We start from the raw sequence: 22,616 nt of genomic DNA, 5'->3' as shown, positions 1-22,616 counted from the left end.
ACGATACCATAGTAGCGATAGTTGGCTTTGCAGAACACTAAGATTTCTTCCGAACGGTATTAGACCGCATAAGACGAAGAGACCTGACGCTGAATCTGTCAGAGTGCAAATTCGGTTAAGTAAGGGCTTACTCATTCAAGAGGTTAAAATAGAAACTGTCGAGGGCCCCTGTGCTGTCAATCTACAACGCATTAAGAGACACCGAGTTATACTGCGACGTCAGCACAAAGGAATTCGAGGCCGTCCTACTGCAACGACAAGACGATAAATGCACCCGGTGGCATATTTCTCCAAGACCACTTTAGCCGCCGAAGCGAAATACCACAGCTTAGAGTTAAAGACGTTGTCTATAGTATACGCTCCACGACGATTCCGGCCGTATTTAGAAGTCCCTAGCTCTAAAAAAAACAAATTAATGCTAGGACTTTGGAGCTAGAGAATTATAATTATAAAGTTGTACATCGCCGAGGCACTGCCATTAGACATGTAGACGCCCTAAACCGCTGTGTTATGGCGGTAGATTACGACGCGGCCGACGTAGAGTTTCGTATACAGGTAACTCAAGAGCGAAACGAAAATCTAATTAATATTCGTGAAAAACTTTGACTTCCAATACGGCCATGTGTTTAGGCTGCGGGAGGACGGAAGTAGTCTCCTCTATATTCCAGGCGCAATTGAAAACTCCATCATTAGACTAGCGCACGAGCAAGTGGAGCACCAGTCGGCAGACAAGACATGCGACAAAATTAATCGATTTTATTAGATTGCCGATCTACGTCCGAAAGTGACACGGTTTATTGAGAACTGCCTGAAGTGCATTATGTACACCGCGCCGCCGGCGTCGCGAGAAAGGAAATTGTGCAATATACCAAAGGAGCCTCGGCCTTTTGATACCTTGCCCCTTACCGTCGCTGTGATCCCAGGGGAAATATATACTGGTGGTAGTCGACGCTTTCACGAAGCACCCGGGAGGTCAGCAGCACCTAAGATAAGTACTTCAGTGAATTCCTACTTAAGCGTAACATAGCTCATGTAAAAGTAGCGGAGGCGTCCCCTCAGGCCAACGGACAGATGGAAGAGGTTAATAAGGTGATCAAAGCCAAGTTAGGAAAGCTTAACGGCTGCATATATCACACCGACTGGTCGAACCGGCTTGCACAAGTAGAGTACGCAATTAAAAACCCCAACCATAGTACTGCCAAGAAATCCCCCAGTATGCTTCTCTTTGGGGTCGAGCAGAGAGGGGAGTTGATAGACAAGTTTTCAGAATATATTGTCGGAAGCCTAAATTTGGACGCCACACGAGATCTAGACAAAACCCGGGCTGAAGCCAACGAAACTATCCAAAAGGCACAAGAGTACAGTCAAAATTACTTCTCGAAGCACAGCAAAGATCTTAAAAAGTACGAAGTCGGCGAGTTTGTCGTTATAAGGAACGTTGATACGACGATAGGGATGAATAAAAGTTATAGATTTATGGACATATGTTATGTAACTAAAGTCTTTGTTCCGATCAAGGGTGATCGATAGTCAGATTGGCCGAGTCGTAAAGTGTTTGTAATGTAAGTACTAATGACAATTACTCTGCCATATGCAACCCTAAAAAATTATGGGGGATGCGGTATTAGGTTTCTAGACTTTTAGTGTTGAGTCTTACGAAATGGAAGGTTTAAAAAAGATCACTGTGTGTACCAAGGGCTATTTGGGTGAAGTTCGCACTCGCCATGTCCGGAGGCGGACGGACTCTAAGACTGAAGCGTTTTTGCTGATTGGAGACACAGATTGCTGAGTGTCTCTTAAACATTAAGTTTAACAAAAATAAGGTGTTTTGGTAGGAGTTACGATCGGCGTTATGACATGTTCGGTGTAATTTTTCACTGTCCGACAAAAAAAAACATACGAAATGATGTTTAGTGTAGTGTTAAAACAAGAATTGTTTACATAATCTAAAAATTTTATTATCAGAGTCTGATATAGAGGAAGCTTACGGTAATGTTACAAGAATTTCAATGTACATATAAAGTAAAAATAATGAGTGGCAGCACTTAAAGCGATATTGTTGTGGATTAGTTATGTAAGTTTATATGTAAATGAATACATATGTATTTCCTTTTGCTTAGAGAAGGCACAAAGAAATATTAGTCAACACAGAGATAAAACACAAACATTAAATTTATAACTTAATTATTTAACTGAACTTGTGGATAACACTAAATTTTCAAACCCTCTACATACGTAATGTGGTGCTACAAATTACATGTCACAAACATCACGGATTCCACTAAACCAACAATCCCGCACAATAAACCACAGCGACATGCATTTGCAAAAAAAAAAAAATGTTAATAAATAAATAAAAATATAGACTCAGCGTGGTTTTAACCGGCGCGCAGACAATTGTTAAAAGAGTTAGATAGTCATTAAGTTAATACAACGTCATAAACTCAAACTCTCACTAGGCAACCAGCCGACCGGCCAGCCTAACAGTGGCCACACACCGTAAGTAAGTATATTAGCCAATGCGCCAGAGAAACGGAGGCATGTGCCATGTGCCACCATTCGTGTATGCGCTGCACACGTTCCATTTCGTTCCGGGTGTGAACATACTTATGATACGCTATACAATGTATCAAACTTAATAACTAATATCAAAAAAAATAAAAAATCGCTAAGAAAAAGAGACAAAAAGCAAAGAGTGAAGCAGCGGAAAGAGATGTTTTGTGAAAATAATAATGACTAATAAACGAGTAATAATTTTTATAAGGAAGTATTTTTCGTTGTTGTCATTGTTGTTGTAGTAGAGCGAAATTGAATGCTCTACAATTTTGGGTTTTTTAATAAAACGAAACTATAGGTCAAATATAGTAAAACTGAGTTTTTAGGTTTTCCCTCTGACGTCAGGAATTTTTTTCAAAGAATTTTGAAATTTTAATGATATGATCATTTCAAAAATTTATTTTAAAAAAGCAGTGTAGCAATGTAGAATAACAATAGGGATGCCAAATGAAAGATACAATTCTGTAGCTTAAAAATATGTTTTTTTTGGTTAACAAAGACGAATAGGTATTGAAAATGCGCTTTTAATAAATTTTATCTTTTCAAGGTAATAAAGTTTGCAGGACGAAATTCGATGATGAGGTCGCGTGTATATTAATCCTCAAACAATAACATTTTTCAAAGAAAAAAATATTGAAAATTTTTAAGGATATTTAAGGACAAAATTTGTATAGTATGTACATTTACCGTACCCATTCTTCCTTATGCACCAAAAAATGTATTATGTTAAAATTCTACAGAATTTTTTCTTGTCCTTATTGTTATTCTACATTGCACTGAATTTTTGAAATAATTTTTAAATTTCCAAGTCCTTTTAGAAACAATCCTGACGTCAGAGAGAAAAACTAGGTACGCAGTTTTACTTCAATATAGCCATAGTTTCGCGAATAAATCAATTTTTTTTTTGTGTGTACAATTTACTGTCGCACGGTGTAATAACTGTGTTGAGAATCTTAGTCGCGAGGTTGAATTTCTGGTCTGATTTGAGTTATAAATATTCAGAAATTATTTGGGAGATTTGTCTCGGTATTTCAAGTTGAGTTGGAGAATAGATGGCAAACGTTTACATATCTGCCATGATAGCAAAGTTGCGCTTAAAATATACGCCAGCCCTTTACCTACTTTTAAACAAGAGCCGCCACACATGTCTAGGCTTAATTATAAAATAAATAACTGGCTTTACTTTAGATGCCAGATCACACAGCAAGTATAAATAAGTAATACGACATCTGACAATTTGTCTATAACAATCGCAGGTAACTTCCGATTTCGGCTATCCAGGCGCTGACAGAAACTCAGTGAAGTCTGGGCTAAATGGGCTAAACTAATATTGGCTCAATCTCAGCTAGGCTTCAGCTAGTATCTGCTCTCATTGAGGACTTGAAACTGAAGAGGTCTCGGCTATAGAATAAATTGCCAGCATCTGCCGCACTATCTTTTCTATTAGGAATGAAGCTCTTGAGAGTGATGAGTTGAGCTTTCTATTCCAAACTTCATCTGGTAAGATGTTAACAGCTTGCCCCTGAATTACAATCATTTTTTTTTTTTTGTAAATCTTCCATATCTTTCTGAGGGTTTATTTATTATTAAATATAAAGGTTTAGTCAATATATATATATATATATATCAATAACTTCCCAGACATGAGTAAAAATATAATTTACTTAGTATACAAATAACAAAGAATATTAAGATGTCTATTTTGCGCTAATAACCAAACATTTTTTAGCCGGTTACTAAAGTGCCTGTTCATTGTGTGTTAGCGTTTTTCTTTGCAACCTCATGCATTTTTTTCAATGACTTTTGCTACAAGTTTCAAAATGAACTGTTATCAAACCAAATTCTATGGAACTGCGAAAAATCAGTTTTAGTTTACATTAACGCGCCTTTCACTGCAGTTCCTGCTTTGGTGCTCACGCAACCTCTATCAAATTCTCGAGTCTGCTCTTTGCAAAGACTTCGGATTGAAAGACCTAAAGCGGTAAAGCCAGCTACAATTACTTTTTCAGTATTGAAGGCGGCGGTATACATACAGCTCACCGTGGGAGTCCCTTGTAGGCTACGAATGTATCTCATTTAAAAAAGAGACGTGTAAAATATAAACCGTATCTTCGCCGTTGATTTTATCCCAGTCTACTACAGGAGAGTATCCAAAGTATCAAAGTCGACCTCTGACCCTACGTATTCATAAAGGCTCTATGGCACCGTCCGAGAGTTTTCTCTTTAGCTTCATATATACTCATGCCTAGATATTTGACTTCCACGGAAAGAGTTATGTTTACGCGTCAAAGCACGTTGGGTTGAGATTTTCCAAATTTCTTTTCCCGTAAACAGGCTACGGTTGTTTTACTGGTGTTGACATGAAGACCTTGATGAATTCACTAGTCATCAATCTTGTTCGGGATCCTAGGAGATATTTTCTGATTTTAGTACCCAAAGATCATCCGCTGCGATGTCTTGCGTTTCCAGTAATAGTAACCGACAAGAGATGTGCATCCACTCCCAACCTCTGCCACGCTACTAAGGCCATCCTCCTCCCCCATCCTGTATACTACAAATATAACGTGAAGTGTGTGAATGACTGTTTCATCCACTCCATGCTCCAAAGCACATAAAGTCAAAGGCAGAGTTGTCAAATTGTCTCCTAAATGCTATTCTGGCTTTTCAACAAAACGTATGTCAGACTGGTTGGTCTAAAGCTTATTGCTAACGCTTAGCCGGTATGGGATTGAAGACTACCTTAACCAGCGAAAGAATTTGATCAAATGTCAGACAGGCCGTAAAAATTCTTTGATCCCCTATAAGCTTATATCCTTCAAATTTAAGCATCTTCGGATACACATCATCTGAACCCGTTTTCTTTAAAGTAGGTTGGGTAGGCTAGATAAACCTTCACTGACTGCTCAGCCAGGAAAATTGGTTTCCAAGACGGTGTTGAATGTGTCCAGTAATAGCCTGTTAAACAGACCGGGAAGTGAGTATTTGATAGAACTTTACTTATCTCAGCCAGTTGCTGAGTGCAGTCACTTAACAATGGTTGAAAAAGAAGCTTATTTGTCCTGTTAGATCGCCTTTTATCTAGTTTCGGTATTGTCGAATATTTGATTCATTTGAAATACATAGAATACATAATATTATTTTAAATACAAGCCTTTATTAGTGGTTAACTGAAAAAGAACAACCGACCCTGTCTAGTTCACGCATTTCCTAATATTGTCATTTTATGCAACTATCTGATTTTTAGGGCAACTTTCTCCCCAGACAAAGCTTCAAAGGGTGTGCCTTTTTTGCCTGGCAAAAGTGTGACATTTTAAGAAATGAACACAAAATTTTCTCACCATTAAATAGGTTAGGCAAAATGCTCGGCTTACTTCGCGACGCCTGATAAAAAATTTTATGTTGGCCAATGCAAAACTAATTAGTGTTGAAAAAAAAAAACAGTTTGAATGTAAAGATTCATTGGATACGAATACAGGTTCCCTAAATAACTCGACATTAGTGCCACGCAGCAGATCTATTTTCTGTGAAAGGATTTCTTAATACATAATTAATATTAAATATTCTGAAAATTAAAAAAAAACAAGGCAATAAATTTCTAGTAGCCTATAATGAGACCAGAAAAGCAAGGAATAATCACCGAAAAATATACACAAGTATATTCAGTAGTTTTTGAGTCAAGGCCGAGCAACAAAAAGGCCCTAACCAACACTTTTTTCGAAACTGCGTTTTTAACAGATTTTAGTAAGATATATTAAAATACACCTACAATAAAAGTTTTAAAGTCTTAGTACCAAAAAAAAAACACAATTGAGTTTTGGATACTATTTTCATAATGCCTTTTACTTCTCCTGTAAAATAAAAAATTGTTTGGATTGGGCTTTTGTGAATTAGGCTAACGATATGTATATGTAGATAGGCGGCTTCTTCAATTATTCAGTCCAAACTCTACTATTTATCTAGTATGTATTATATTTAAATTGAAAGATGTTTTTAGAGATAGGCTTTTGTGCACCAATTTCTCTAAAATTACTTCCATGACACTTCATTTTCATTTACTTATCACCGATTTAAAAAATTTCTCTTCATCTCACAAAAAAAAACCCATTTCACTGAAAATTAGCTCTGCTGTAATATAGCCGTCAATCAGTTTTACAACTTCCTCATCTTCCTCCAACACTTGACAGTGCAAACTCTTAGGCATGACCAAATTCAGTTATTTAGGTCACGCAAGTTTATTTATTTTTATTTCGTTCGTAATACGTAGTATGTGGACAGACGCGTATGTGTGTGCGTGTGACTACATTTTTAAAGTTTACTTTTACACGTTTCACTTTCCAACGTTTAAAAAACATAGAAAGAAAAAATTCGCTCGAGAATCTGAAATGCACTGTTGCAAGTATGCTTTTTTGATTTTGTTTCCTTGTAGCCATGTTTACCACTCAGCTTGCACAAGGTTAAAAATATTTTGGTTTCTAAACTTAAATATGTATGCTGGCACAAATCGATTAGCAACGCATAGCGGAGTAAAATTAAAACCAAAAAGTCTCCTCCAAAAGTTTTCAAAGAATATTAACCCACAAAATTGCACGATTTACTTTCTTGCTTTAAGTCTTTTTCGTTTTGTATTCGTTTTTCTTACTCTAAACTTAATTTTAAACATATAAAAGCCGGATTTCGCACAATTAACGTTAGCGCATGCGCTTTAAATATTTTGCTACGAACTCAATAGAAATCGGAATGGATTAAATTTCAAGCGTGAACAACATGTGACGCGTCGCACTTTAAACTAAAGACTAAAGGCACGAACTTCATTCACTCTCTGGTCGAGTGAGGCGCAACAGCAGACTGTTAAGCAAAACTCACCACCGCAGCAAAACTATGTATGTAAACTTGCTGTTTATTGCGGTGACCAGATTTCTGTGTACTTTTTTGCATGGAGAAACTGAACATCACCATCCACAAAAAAAGATTTTAGATTTGCAGTTCGTTTTACTAAAATTTAATGGGCTAACTGCATGATCAAAATGTTTCTAAGGGCCGAATTCACAGTGCTTAGTTACACGATTGTTAACTTAACCACCAAAACGAGTTTAACTATGAATTTGTGTTCAGAGTTACATACATAGTTAACTATGGAAATTCATGTCGCCTGAAAATATACAAATTCTAAAAACTAATGGCCTTATTCATAAAAAATAAAGTACCTTTGCAAAAGGTTTATAAATTTAAAAATGTATGTACACGTCAATTTATAAAGCTTTTTAAACCTACTTTATTTCTTATGAATAATGCCATAAGACTTTTCTATTCAAATTTGAAATTCGATCCACAAAAAAAAATTATTTCACAAGATTTTGACTATGAGGGCTGACTGGTCTAAACTTTTGTTAAGTGAGCGTTGTGAATATGAAAATTAATAGTTAAATTTTTATCAGTGGTTAACTACGCACTACGAATTTAGCCCTAAGAGATCTTATTAAAAAGCACAAAATTTTGATACTATATGCAATACTTTGTCAAATTTGTGAACTAAGTTTGATTTACATGGTTTGTTAAACTCTCATAAAAAAATAATAAAGGAATGCTTAAATGTTTCTTCCCTATTTATATTTTCACCACCGTATCTACAGCTTATATTTTTCATATCCTTGAATTTTTTAGGGAATTGTACTAATTAATAGTCCATTATAAGTCCACTAAATTCAAGTTAGCATCATTTCATTAAATAAAAATAATAATGATAGTTATTATAAAAACCTTACAAAAAACTCTTGACATAAATGATGTGTGCAATATAGCGACAGTACCAATTTAACGAAATAAAACAGAATCAAAGATCATAGAAAATATGTATGCTGGCTATGTTTATGGCTCTCCCCTGTATGTATTATACAGGGGTAAAATCAGGACACTTATATAAATAAAAATATTCAGCGGGGCAATTTTCTCAAAATCGGTACAATGGTCACCGTATGTATGTATGTGGATACAAACCTAAACACGTACATATGTGTACCTTAGTGTGCATTTGACGATTTAGTAACTTTGCTAATAAATGAGCAGTGAATGCCGACCGTGTACAGTGTGAGGAGTAGTTTACTGTAGGGCCACTGCCGCTAGCAACAGCTGCTGTTATCAAATTAACAGTGGTCTCTATGGCATGTATATATGTACTATAATTTAGGCTTAGGTGGGTTTAGCTACAGCTACGAAAATTGGAAAGGCGTTTTGCTGTTGATAATTGAATAATAACAAAAACAAATATTTGTATGTATATTTGTGGCTAACTATTTTCAAGGCAACTACACACATTTATGCATATACTCTGCTTACAAGAGTCACTTACATACATATGTACGTATTTCTGGTGTTACTTTGTACGGGCGAGTATTAGTGCATTTATGCTCTTTCAAAAGCGAACGTGCCAACTGCCGCTCCACGACTACTTCCATTTGTTCTGTCAACAATTTTTTGCCAATTCAAACGCTGCAAATTTGCTTTTTATTTCTACTTACGCATGCTTTTCTGCAACTTCTTTGCCAACACTTTGCTGGCTTTGTTGCGTTTTGTTAATATCCGCCTTGGCGCGGCGGCACATTGAGCAAGCGTGCTTCTTGCACGCTTCACAATACTCGTAAATTAGCGCGCGCGCACTTTCAAATGGTGTTTGCTTTTATCGCTGTGACTCTTCTTCTTCCGTTTTTTTGGTGTTTTGAATCACCTCAAATTAAAAGCCATATTAACACAATTTGTCGTTTGTTTGACAACAGTTACCTGCATTGATTTTGATTGTTTTTTTTTTTTATTCTGCTGGCGGTCGCCGCTATTGTTGTCATCATCATTGACATTGCGACAATTTTGTGGGATTGTGTTCTACCATAAAACTCATACGTCGTTCTATTGTTATTTTAATTAAGCAGCATAACACTAAATTTCATTTACAAGAGATCGAAATGAAGGTCATCCAATCAAACGTACATATGTACATATGTATGTACATATTCACATACAAATATTGAGCCTCTTCATCTAACCATAGACAAGGCTGCCAAGTGAACTCTAGTAAGCTTTGGTAAAGAGGGATTAAAGAGGAATAGGTAGAAGAAAGATAAATACATATGCTATAGACATATGCACTGCGACCAAGAGATCTACCCTGGAATTCCCAGAAATTTGAAAAGGTGTCCAGGGGTCAGCGATTGAACGAATTCAACACTTGGCCAGAGTTGGCCCTGGTACCTCTACCGTCTACACTCACGAAGCAGATGTAATCGGGTCTCCTCAATTGAATCATAAAAGCAACATAGGTCGTTCGAGCAGATCCGCAGCTAATGTATGTAGGTGACCGCTTAGTTTACAGTGGCCCGTCAAAAGTGGAGGTTTATTATTGCCCTCTAGCTTATAAGGTCGTAGTAAGCATTTAGTCTGGCGTAGACCTACGGTGTTCTCCGAACTTGCTCCTCTCCTTCCTGAGTGATTCCTTGATTGTCTTTAACCGATCACAAGGAAGGGCTCAGGCCCTTTTGGGAAGGTGAGACGCCGTTCTCGCTAGACGGCCTGTTTCCTTATTACCCTCAATTCCTACGTATCCTGGTACCCAAAAATAGTTTAATAACTTTGTCCTCTGACAGGGCGTTAAGGTTGTCAATGCTTTCAAGGGCCAAGGACGATTTGACCTCATATGTTGATATTTATATTAGGATTTTCTCACTATGGAAATCCATACGTAGGTTAACCTCTGCACATAGACTAATGGCGTAGACTTACGCCTGAAAGAGGAGTTACGGAGCCATCTGTATACCATTGCAGCAAGCTAGCCTGTATATGTTTCTCCATAAAGGAGGTACTCCAAATTGCCTTGCAGCAAAGCTCTACCTGATTTTCTCTCAAATGCTACCCATTTGGGCTTATCATCTCTAGGTATCAAAGCCAGTGGAATCTGGCAGCCGAGCTCCTCCATGATAAGGTTTTATCTTTGTTAAAGCCTTCTCTTCTGAAATTTAGTAGAGTTCGCTTTGCTGCCTGCTCTACGCTAAGATGAAGTGGCTCAAGTTCGTGAATCATCTCTAGTGCTGCCGTCGGACATGAAGCTTAGTAAGGGATTGCCTTGCCGTGGATACGGGGGCTCTCGAGACCCGAGCCACCGCCTCATATGTCACCTGGATCATATCTTCCTTCGATAGACTTTTCAGTTTCAGTTCGTAAGAAATTTGCTACACTTTCTACTACGGTTTTCTAAAGTTTTTTTTTTTTGGGGAAAAAGAGCACAAGGCAGCCCACTTTTGCAACAGAAATATATGCCCGTTCCATTATTTCTTAAGGAAAGAGGCAACAGGCTGTAAAATATTAGATTACAAAATTCCTTGGACAAACTATATATCGCACACCGTCTTCAAATGGGTCACAACTCAAATTTTGGCATTTTTGAGATTATGCACTTGAAGTGTACACAGAGCTCTTATTTACCTTTCAGCAAAACCCGGGACAAATTTTCGTTATAATTTGTTAAAAAAAAAAACTAAGGTAAAGTCGCCCTTGCCCATATGATTATCATGTGCTAATAAATAGTTTTTCGCATTTCTAACACACGTATTATTTTGAGTTGTGACTCTTTGGAAGACGGTGTGCGATATGTAATACTCCTATATTGGCAGTAAGAGCTAGTCCCGTCCGAAAACATTACCGTACAGATATATCAATAAACACATATGAAAGAAAAGGAACACATTCGTTTATAAATAAACATGTACACAACACATATTTACCATAGTTGCAACTTGGTGCTTTAAGCACTAGATTTAGTGCTTTTTGAAAATTAAAACGCCAAAAAAAATTGTTTAGTGCCTAGTGCCTTTTTTAGTGCTCTTCTTCTGAACTCAAATTTCTCATAGATAGTTAGAACATAAAATAATTTGAAATATTTAAAGCTGTAGCAGCACTGAATTAAACTGAATTACCAGTATACCCCCTTTGTGTGACAATATCAAGGCGCACGCCACAAATCGGAGGAGAAGCTCGGCCAAACACTAACATATGTATAAGCGCCAATCTATTATTATTATAAATATACATACCAGTTTTAATCTGCAGTACTTACTTCGGTATTACTTCGTCAGTATGAGAAAAAGTTTTGTGTATTGAATTATACTTATAAATATTATTTATTTTTTTTTTTTCATTTTTGTTAAATACAAACTGTTATGAAAAAAATATCCTTTGGTATAAAAAAATTAGTGCTTTTAGTACGGTAAAACGCTTTTTTCCCAAGTTTTGGTGCTTTTTGAAACTCAGAAGTTGGCAACACTGATATTTACACAAAAAACGGCACTCACGTACACAATACATTCACTAAAACGGTAGTAGACTATCGCGCTTTGTTTTCGGAATGCAATTTTTTTCTTGGCCATTTCCTTAAGAGCTGGATACTAAGCTTTATAGTAACAAACGGTGTAGTGCATAAAATCCAGCGGAAATAAAAAAAGAGAAATAAAGCCCATGGCCGTTATTTCCATTTCGAAGGGGAAATAGCGCTTACCAATAAAAGGCAATAAAACCCACGGGCTTTATTTCCTTTGCGAAAGAGCAATAATAGCGACGGGCTTTATTTCCCAAAGGAAAGCAATAACGCCCGCTTGATTTATAAAAGGAAATAAAGCCCGTGAGTAGTATTTTCTTTGACCTTATTTTACTGAAACATTCCAATTATATATATAGGCATACATTTGCCTAAAATGACACGTATTTTAAACGAATTGCTCTTTATTTTTGCATACATAGGGAGTTCACAAGGTGTTGTATACTGTCGTACTATTGTATGTCATAAACTTTAAACGGCTAAAACTATATTTAGGGTTCAATCGATACCACTACAGTACTTTTACTCAAAAGACTGAAAGTATCGATGCCTACTCAGTATCGGCAAAGTATCGAGTACTTACTTGAATTGTTTTCATCTTCTCTTTCGGGAGATACTTCCTTTTTTTGTTGTAAAAGGTCGTATGATTACGTCTTATCATGGTTTAAAACACTGTATGTCAAAATTAAATAAAAATCCAATAAATTTGCAGGTATAGAAAACGTATATATTTAAGTTATTTAGTAAGAATATAAAATAATTATTAATTAATATTTGTGGCACATTACCAAGGAACAGTATTTTGTTATAATTTTTTCAGTCCTATGAGTGTATGGGTCACCCAATATGGATAAGTTTCATATTTTTATTTTGGTTTTTATTTTCAAATTAGTTTTATTCACTTTTTCTTATAAATAATTTAGTTCATTCCATAACAAAAACCTTGTTCATCCAAGTTTAAAACTTTGTACAAAAATTAAAAGCAAATCAACAAAGTTTCATCAAAGAACGTAAATAATAAGAAGGGGCAACTTGTGCCTTCTCTTTTGCGCTAGTACGTTTTCATCAAAATTCCACACTTTTTATTCTGAATAAAAAGTGTTTAATTTTGGTGAAACTTTGATTTTCTTTTCATTTTTGTACAAAATTTTAAACTTGGATTTACATGGTTTTTGTCATAGAATGAATTATATTTTTTATAAAAAAGTAGCTAAAATTAATTTGAAAATAAAAATAAAAATCCGACACTTATCCATAAGGTCACCTCTATAAGTATACATCACACTGCATCATTTACAAACTATTTATGAAAAAAAAAAAATGTATTGTTTCTTTTTGTACATTGCTGAGGAACAATATTAGTTATAATTTCATATATGACTTCATATAAGTATATTATTCACAAAATATAAAAAAATAGCTTTTTGGGCACACTGCCAAGAAACAACAACTCTTCTAAATGCTTTCCAGACATGCGATTTCTACTTTCTCTACTACATGACCGCACTTTTCGCTAAAACTCCAATAACGGGCGTCATTTGTTGAGTTGCCGTTGCAATGATAAAAGTAGTAGAAACTCCTCTTTCGATACCAAGTACTCTTTTTCGATACTTACTCGATACCGAACAAAAAGGTATCGAGTAAAAATATACTTGGTATCAAATGAAAAATATCGAGTATTTACTTGTATCGATTGAACCCTAACTATATTTAAAAAATTCGCAAGCTAACATAAAAGTTTTATTATGAAATTTCACACCGTTAAAAAATAGTTGGTGGTGATGTCAAGTCCTCTAAACATTTATTTAGCCCCTTCAATGCGATGCGCAAATTTGTTCTCAGCGTCTTAGGTTTTTCAGTGGGGGCGGGCAAACGCCGACCGCGCAGTTGAGCACCAACAGCAATTTCCAAATAAAAAACAATTTTTAGAAGAATATCTAAGTATATGTATATTTAAATTGGTTTATTTTGTCAATTTCAACCATAAGAGCCTCATAAACACTTTTTTTATTAATGCGAATCGCACCCAGCATCATGTTATCCGCTGTTTTTTTTTTATCGGCAAATAGTTACAGGTAAAAATAGTTATGTTCGCTATGCAAAAGCCAGTAAGAAATAAAGCTCTGTTATGCATACTTGACAGTGCATGCACTGCTATACCATTTTTACGTAGAAATCAAAAACCAACAGACTTCTGCGTATGTAATGATGTGCGTTCGGTAGCCGCTTATGCTGCCTTTACATGAGGCGATTTTTTGACAGGCGATAATCGCATGCAAAAGTTGACTTGCTTTCTACTTTGAGGCAAGCGTTTTTTAAATCACCATTTACACAAGCGATTTTTCTGGAGCAATGTTGAATTTAACAGATTCCTTATGTGCAGAGGTGGGCACTACCACAAACAAGCGTGAGCTAAAAGTGAGAATGTGTTAGTGTGCCTAATTCATTTTGCATGTTGTCGTGTTCTCATCGCTGCGCTCTCGCTTGTATACGTACACGCGACGCTTACGCTCTTTTAGCACCTGCTAACTCTCTGCCCATGCCTGCTTATGTGACAACTGTCAAGCAATGCCAAGTATGCATAACAGAGCCTTTAGCCATTAATAAAATTCAGAGAATAAGGTATCTTACTCTCCCAAAGAGAGAAAGTTTTGAGCGAACAGAAATTAGCAAACATTTGCAAGCTTCATTGCCAACTATTGTCCACGGTTGCATTTCGAACATAATAATTTTTTTAAATTATTTCAGATGGAAAACAAAACAGGACAACATATCCTTCAATTTCTTTGTGGAATTCACTGTCGGATTTACTACATTGACCTCAGTATCTTAGATATCCACATTTAATGTTTGTATTATGGTTTCTTGCAAGTTTTGGCGTACGAAAACGCCAGCCTCTAAAAATCCAGTAAAATTTATACTGGCTTTTACTGACTAGTGCGTACGAAAACGTAACTATTGTCGACGTGTTTGTGTTCGCACCTTTAGCGACGCAACACGATCAACGGACAATCGCTCCAATCAAACAGCTGATGCATCTGTCAAACACTGATAAGAACATTTCCATAGTTTTCGCGTGTTTACAGAATACAAAGTGCAATTTTTTGGTTTATTTATAGTTTATTCATCGCTTCATAGCCTTTATTCTTAAGATTATTGTATTTAAGTGGGGAAATGTATACTCGTTTGCTGCGGATTGTTTATTCGTTCAGGTAATGAAGTATATAGCTACCATAAATTAAGTAAACACCTTCGTATCCTACACGCCGATTATATATATAAACATGTGCTTTTTGGGAGTAAACAATTTTCATATCTTCTTCCAGAGGTTACAGTACAAAGGCGTCACACAATGTACAAGTACGGCCGATTAACAAAATTCTGATCGCCAATCGTGGTGAGATCGCATGCCGTGTAATACGTACTGCGCGCCGGTTGGGTGTGCGTACGGTTGCTGTATACTCTGATCCAGATGAGCACTCACTACACGCGTCTTTCGCCGATGAGGCATATCGAGTCGGCGAGGCAGCGTCGGCGGCTTCCTATTTGCGCGGCCAACACATTATTGAAATCGCTAAGAAAGCTGCCTGCCAAGCGATACATCCCGGTTATGGGTTTCTCTCCGAATCTGTAGAATTCGCTGAGCTGTGTCAACGTGAGAATATTATTTTCATGGGACCACCCAGCACGGCAATACGGGATATGGGCATTAAAAGTACAAGCAAAGCGATTATGGCCGCCGCAGGCGTACCAATCATAAATGGTTATCATGGCGATGATCAGTCTGATGAGCGGTTGCAGACCGAAGCAGAAGAAATTGGGTTTCCATTAATGATCAAGGCAGTACGCGGTGGCGGTGGAAAGGGTATGCGTGTCGCAGACAAAAGGGAAGACTTTTTAACAGCGCTTAATTCGGCGCGAAATGAATCGCAGAAGTCATTTGGCGACAGTTCAGTGCTATTGGAGCGTTATGTGCGCTCGCCACGACACGTCGAGGTTCAAGTGTTTGCCGATCAATATGGCGACGCGGTGTACTTGTGGGAGCGAGATTGCTCTGTGCAGCGGCGTCACCAAAAGATCATTGAAGAAGCGCCGGCGGTAAGTATTTTGCGATACTGTATATACACTATGATCTCTAACATACATTATGTTTCCCTCACAGCCTGGTCTGTCTGAGCAACTGCGTCGCGAATTGGGCGAAGCTGCAGTACGCGCAGCCAGGGCAGTGGGTTACGTTGGTGCTGGTACTGTAGAGTTCATCATGGACAAGGAAGATCTCTCATTCCACTTTATGGAAATGAATACGCGTTTACAGGTGGAGCATCCAATATCGGAAATGATCACTGGCACTGATTTGGTCGAATGGCAAATTCGCATTGCAGCGGGTGAGCGTTTACCGCTGACGCAAGAGGAAATCGGTCGCAAAGGGCATGCATTTGAGGCCCGTATTTACGCAGAAAACCCACGGTAAGTTTAGTAAAAGCTTAGGATTACATTTTTTGAAAATGCTTTCTTTTATCCATAAATCTCAATGCAGCGGTGGATTTCTGCCTGGTGCTGGCCCACTGCGTTACCTAGCGACACCGCAACCGAACGAGTTTGTGCGCGTCGAAACAGGAGTACGCGAGGGGGACGAAGTGTCTGTACATTACGATCCAATGATCGCGAAATTAGTTGTTTGGGGCGAGAATCGCACGCAAGCATTGAATAGCTTAATTGCACGACTGCGCGAATATCATGTACGTGGATCCTTATAAAAATAATTGGCGCATTTGTTAATTTTACTAATTGCTTACAGATCACCGGTCTCGAAACCAATATCAATTTTCTTATCGATTTGGCTGCACATACAGAATTTCAGCAAGGCAACGTACATACGGGTTTCATTGACCAACACTTCGATACACTCTTTCCTCCCACCGAAATCAAAGATGACCAACTATGTAAAGCAGTTGTGGCTCTAGTTCTAAATGAAATGCAAGTTTTTGACAGTAATGCGGACAAAAATGATCCCTTTAAGGCGTCAAAAAATACGCGTTTGAATTATTCGCTGAAAAGGAGTTACAATTTGAAAGCAAACGATAAAGGTATGAGACGAATGTTGTCATTCGAATTTGTGGTGTAAATGTGCACATATGTTTCTGTGTACATATCGATGGTCCTCTGCAGTAACGAGAGAACTCCTTACTACTGAACAGTGGCACATGTTTCTAAGCGTTGTTTTAACCCTAGTAAATCTTTATGGCTGAATTAGACAAGGATTAGAGACATATCCCAGTAGATAATTTCAGGAGTTAAAAGCTCTTCCAAAAGGTCTTTCTGAGAGAAAAGAGGCCTTCCAGTTTGCGTTCCTTTCCCTTTTGTATGGCGTGGCTTAAACTGAAGGGATTCTGCCTTCGCTACCTATAGTAGTGCTTGCAGAAGGGCTATGGTAGGATGAAATTCAGAAGGCCTTTTGGAGGAGTTTTCCTAAAGCTGCTTTCTATTTCATAAAAATTATACTTCTTTAATATATTTACTTAATGTTGATACCAAATTTGGTTTATTGAATATTAAAATACGTATTAAAATTCCATTGCATTGCTAAATAATATGAACTTTTGCATTCGCTAAAATTGTAAATAAGAAAATCCCTCCTAAGAGGCATGCAGAGAAGCACTTTTTTAGCCCTTCCTTTTAGAATGGCTTCACTTAAGAAGGCCTACCTAAATTATCTTCAGGGATACCACAGTCCGATAGTAAGGGGGGTTTTATTTTAGGGTTGTGTCGCTATCCAGAGGACAACCTATATGATCATATGTATGTAACTCATTGGTAATTATTTTTATTAAAAAAAAAAAAAACAGTTTATAACACAAAAGTTCGTTTTGACGAGTTCGCCTTACAAATACAAATAGATGATGGACCATGGAAAAGTGTGAAATCAGAGCGAGTATGGGATGGCGATCGGTTAAAAATCAGGGCAAATATTGACAATAGCATTTCAACATTCAACGCTAACATCGATGGCACAGAAGTTGCAATTTTTTTGGATGTAAGTAAACATTATTGAAATGTGAATAGGATAATTGTGCAACATTTTTATTTACTTTAGAATGGCAAAGTAAGTTTCGAATTGGTACAGCCCAAATTCTTGAATGCACTCTCCGATGAACATGGCGGTGTTGGTGGCAATAAAATTGTAGCCCCAATGCCAGGTGTCTTAGAGAAAGTGTTGGTAAAGCCTGGCGATAAGGTGCAAAAAGGCGATAGCTTAGCTGTGCTGATAGGTATTTTCGCTCCATATATAAACAAAATAGTTATACTTAAATATACATATGTATGTAAATGTTTTCTTGTATAAACTTTTCACAGCAATGAAAATGGAGCATATTCTGAAAGCACAACAGGATGCTACTATCAAATCGATTGGCGGTAAAGAAGGAGAAAATATTGCCAAAGGCGCAGCGGTTATCGTATTTGAAGATGAGGCAGCTAAGTAAATATATTGCAAACAAACCAGTGACGATTGTACCAGAGGAGATTGCATTTATATATATATGTACATATGTACATATTTTTTTTTTTTATATTGTAGATGGTCTGAATTTTGAAACATGTGCATTAATTAGTTGTTAAATAAATTGATTGGAAAAACCAAGCTTGTTTAAATAAAATGGCATGCAAAATATATAATAAAAGATATTAAAAACGGTGATGGTTCAGTATTGACCATTGAGAAACGTAATTGTTGAAGGAAAATAAGGAGCGAATGCTTGTCCGAGCAACATTCATAAAATGCTTTTTTCTAATGGCCTTTTTTATAAAAGTATAGCACATTATCAGTTTTTCAGAGAAAGTTAAAATTTAGATTACGTAAACTGCGTTTGTTTTGGACACCGTGCACTGCATCAAGGCAAAGCATCAGTATCTTTTACTTCTAACCTCCTATAATTGAGGGAAATGTCTTATTTACGCCAATAAGTTCTAATTCGCCTCTTAACCGCGCTTACGTATATTGAACATTTCCATCAATTATAGCTAAGAAATAAAAGAGACTGTGCTTTAGCTTGATGCATTTATGAACACACCCTATAACCAGCACCATATATGTACATAAATCCACATTTCTAACTTGGTACAAAAATTCAACCAACTTGACCATTTTTCATTACAAACTTTATTCGATTTTATAGCCCGTTAAGAATGCCAATTTCAAGACGCTCGAAAACCGCGTTGTTTTTTAATTTTTATTTTGCGATGGTACTAGGCATTTTGTTCCAATAAAAAAAAATTTCGATCACACTATATCGATGGCTGAGTGGAAGATCGACCTAGTACCTCGGCAGCCAGTTCGGAAACGCCCTATCTCAGAAAATTTTTGAACAACGCTCTATCTCAGAAAACTTTTCAAGAACGCCCTACTTCAGAATTTGATTGAAAAACGCCCTATCTCAGCTGCCGATTCAAAAACGCCCTATCTCAGCTTATTTTCAATGTATTTTCGTTTGAGATAGGGCGTTTTTGAACCGAATTCTAAGAAAGGGTGTTTTTCAATAAAGTTCTGAAATAAGGCGTTTTTCAATCAAATTCTGAAGTAGGGCGTTCTTGAAAAGTTTTTTCAGCGTGATTTTCTAACGTCTTTAAACTACATAGAATTTAAGGGGCTATAAAAGTTTTTGAATTTTCATAAGTTTTGTACAAAGTTTAAAATGTGGATTTATTTGGTGTTTGTTATATAATGTTCTAGACTTTTATAAAAAAAAATTAAATATTTAACATTAAATATGTATGTATAGTAACTTCTCCAGTAAGACATTGCAGAGAGAGCGTAAAAGCAAAATAGAGCGTAAAATTGAGAAGAAGAGAAAACTAGCACAGAAAGTTAATGAACACGAGACTAGCAAAAACTTGCAAGTGAACACTAGGAGTGTTCGCTATGCAAAAAATTTGTACAAGTTGGTACCAATTGTTATCAAATCGTGTTCGTTTAGCCAAAAACCCAGTAAAACTTGCACAATTTTGACATTTCATTTGGAGGGAAAGTTGCAAATTCGTGCTGGGAAAATTTTTGCCAGTATTTTTTTTTTTTATATTGTAGATGGTCTGAATCTTGAAACATGTGCATTTATTAGTTGTTAATTAAATTGATTGGAAAAACCAAGCTTGTTTAAATAAAATGGCATGCAAAATATATAATAAAAGATATTAAAAACGGTGATGGTTCAGTATTGAGCATTGAGAAACGTAATTGTTGAAGGAAAATAAGGGGCGAATGCTTGTCCGAGCAACATTCATAAAAGCCTTTTTTCTAATGGCCTTTTTTTATAAAAGTATATCACATTATCAGTTTTTCAGAGAAAGTTAAAATTTAGATTGCGTAAACTGCGTTTGTTTTGGTCACCGTGCACTGCATCAAGGCAAAGCATCAGCATCACCCATAGGGTGTGTTCAGTAATGCAGTATAATGCGCATACTGCTTTTGCAGGACCAGCAGTACGTTCAGAAATGCTAATATGGCAGCACTGCAAATGTCGAGCGTTCTAAAACGCCATTTTTCTATCAAGCGTCGCTCATCATTTGCATCAAAAAAAATTACACTGCCGCGGATTACGCTTGTACCATGTCGGAAGAAAAGTGAGTACAAAACTAATTTTCTATAATTTTTACAATGAAAATTTGTTAAACGTATAGTTTTGAAACAATCTTATATTATATTTTTATTATTTTCAGCGAAAATCTTAGTACGGCTGAAGTTAAGTTGCTGCTTAGAGTTCGATTAAATATGGAAGACGAATTTGCATCTGGTAGGAGAAAAAAGAGCGTTCTATGGAATAAGGTGGTGGAAGAAGTAAAAAAAATCAACAGAGACATTAACATAGACAGACACATTGCACAAAGAAAATTTTTAAATATGCTGGCCTTTTAATAAGAAATCTTCTTCTTTTAAACTTTAAAAGTTTTCTTTTTCTTGAATTCAATAAAAAACTATCAGCTCTTGGCTCACAAATATCGTCCACTATTAAACTTAATAACACTTCCATGTTAGTAAAGAACGTGTTCAAAAATGCAACAAACCTATTTGCAAATTGTCAACAATTCTATCAGCTGCATCAACCATCAAATCTGCAGTGCTGCCAACTCTGCAAATACTGCAAGTCTTAATGCATTACTGAACACACCCTATCTTTTACTTCTAACCTCCTATAATTGAGGGAAATGTCTTATTTACGCCAACAAGTTCTAATTCGGCTCTTAACCGCGCTTACGTATATTGAACATTTCCATCAATTATAGCTAAGAACCATATATGTACATAAATCCACATTTCTAACTTGGTAAAAAAATTCAACCAACTTGACCAATTTTCATTACAAATTTTATTCGATTTTATAGCCCGTTAAGAATTTTGTTAAAATGCCAATTTCAAGACGCTCAAAAACCGCGTTGTTTTTTAATTTTTATTTTGCGATGGTACTAGGCATTTTGTTCCAATAAAAAAAATTTTCGATCACACTATATCGATGGCTGAGTGGAAGATCGACCTAGTACCTCGGCAGCCAGTTCGGAAACGCCCTATCTCAGAAAATTTTTGAACAACGCTCTATCTCAGAAAACTTTTCAAGAACGCCCTACTTGAGAATTTGATTGAAAAACGCCCTATCTCAGCTGCCGATTCAAAAACGCCCTATCTCAGCTTATTTTCAATGTATTTTCGTTTGAGATAGGGCGTTTTTGAACCGAATTCTGAGATAGGGTGTTTTTCAATATAGTTCTGAAATAAGGCGTTTATCAATCAAATTCTGAAGTAGGGCGTTCTTGAAAAGTTTTCTCAGCGTGATTTTCTAACGTCTTTAAACTACATAGAATTTAAGGGGCTATACAAGTTTTTGAATTTTCATAAGTTTTGTACAAAGTTTAAAATGTGGATTTATTTGGTGTTTGTTATATAATGTGCTAGACTTTTATAAAAAAAATTAAGTATTTAACATTAAATAAGTATGTATAGTAACTTCTCTAGTAAGATATTGCAGAGAGAGCGTAAAAGCAAAATAGAGCGTAAAATTGAGAAGAAGAGAAAACTAGCACAGAAAGTTAATGAACACGAAACTAGCAAAAACTTGCAAGTGAACACTAGGAGTGTTCGCAATGCAAAAAAATTGTACAAGTTGGTACCAATTGTTACCAAATCGTGTTCGTTTAGCCAAAAACCCTGTAAAACTTGCACAATTTTGACATTTCATTTGGAGGGAAAGTTGCAAATTCGTGCTGGGAAAATTTTTGCCAGTAAGAATTTGCTAGCAGGATTGTGGCACACGGTTGCATTTTTGTCAACATTAATTTGAATCAACAAGTTCGTTAAATTTAAATATGAACAATCTTGTTGCGATTTACTAATGAAAGAAGTATGTAAATATTCGTTTATTCAATTAATTTAATTAATTCCAAACATTTGAAAGGTACTCTGCTGAAAAAGCAGTATTCGTAATCGGAACGCACTCGACTCCAGTGTCGATATAGGAAACACGACAGTGACTTCCACAATGAAATTGAAGCGTATGTTGAAGAAAGTCAGAATAAGAAGAAATATACGTATATGTTTTGGTTTCCACCTGAAATAATTTAAAAAATGTATTATGCTCGAAATGCATCCGTGAACGCCAGCTGGCAGTGAAGCTTGCTAATGTTTGCTAATTCCTGTTCGCGCAAAACTTAGTAAGTTTCT

General features: G+C 36.4%; 2 protein-coding genes across 2 annotated transcripts in view; one reads left to right on the top strand and one right to left on the bottom strand.

The window, feature by feature from the left end:
* Positions 1 to 7,328, bottom strand: part of LOC118745053 — a 77,137-nt gene extending 69,809 nt beyond the window's left edge. The window contains exon 1 of the mRNA XM_036478589.1: positions 7,196 to 7,328. The gene's annotated coding sequence lies outside the window, so the exon portion shown is untranslated. The remainder of the gene's footprint in view (positions 1 to 7,195) is intronic.
* A 7,623-nt stretch (positions 7,329 to 14,951) lies between these two features.
* On the top strand, positions 14,952 to 18,611 carry LOC118745047 (methylcrotonoyl-CoA carboxylase subunit alpha, mitochondrial). The gene is made up of 8 exons (XM_036478584.1): positions 14,952 to 15,123; positions 15,238 to 16,009; positions 16,074 to 16,378; positions 16,449 to 16,650; positions 16,710 to 16,998; positions 17,758 to 17,945; positions 18,006 to 18,180; positions 18,266 to 18,611. Exons 1-8 carry the CDS (start codon positions 15,086 to 15,088, stop codon positions 18,391 to 18,393), a joined length of 2,097 nt encoding a protein of 698 aa, XP_036334477.1. The 5' UTR covers positions 14,952 to 15,085; the 3' UTR covers positions 18,394 to 18,611.
* Positions 18,612 to 22,616: the final 4,005 nt, after the last annotated feature.

This window comes from Rhagoletis pomonella, unplaced genomic scaffold (assembly GCF_013731165.1).
Source record: "Rhagoletis pomonella isolate Grant_MI unplaced genomic scaffold, Rhpom_1.0 Rhpom_scaffold_00001, whole genome shotgun sequence".
Taxonomy (NCBI): Eukaryota; Metazoa; Arthropoda; class Insecta; order Diptera; family Tephritidae; genus Rhagoletis; species Rhagoletis pomonella.
Note: the sequence above shows the minus strand (reverse complement) of the source record. Positions and strands in the feature narration are given on the sequence as shown.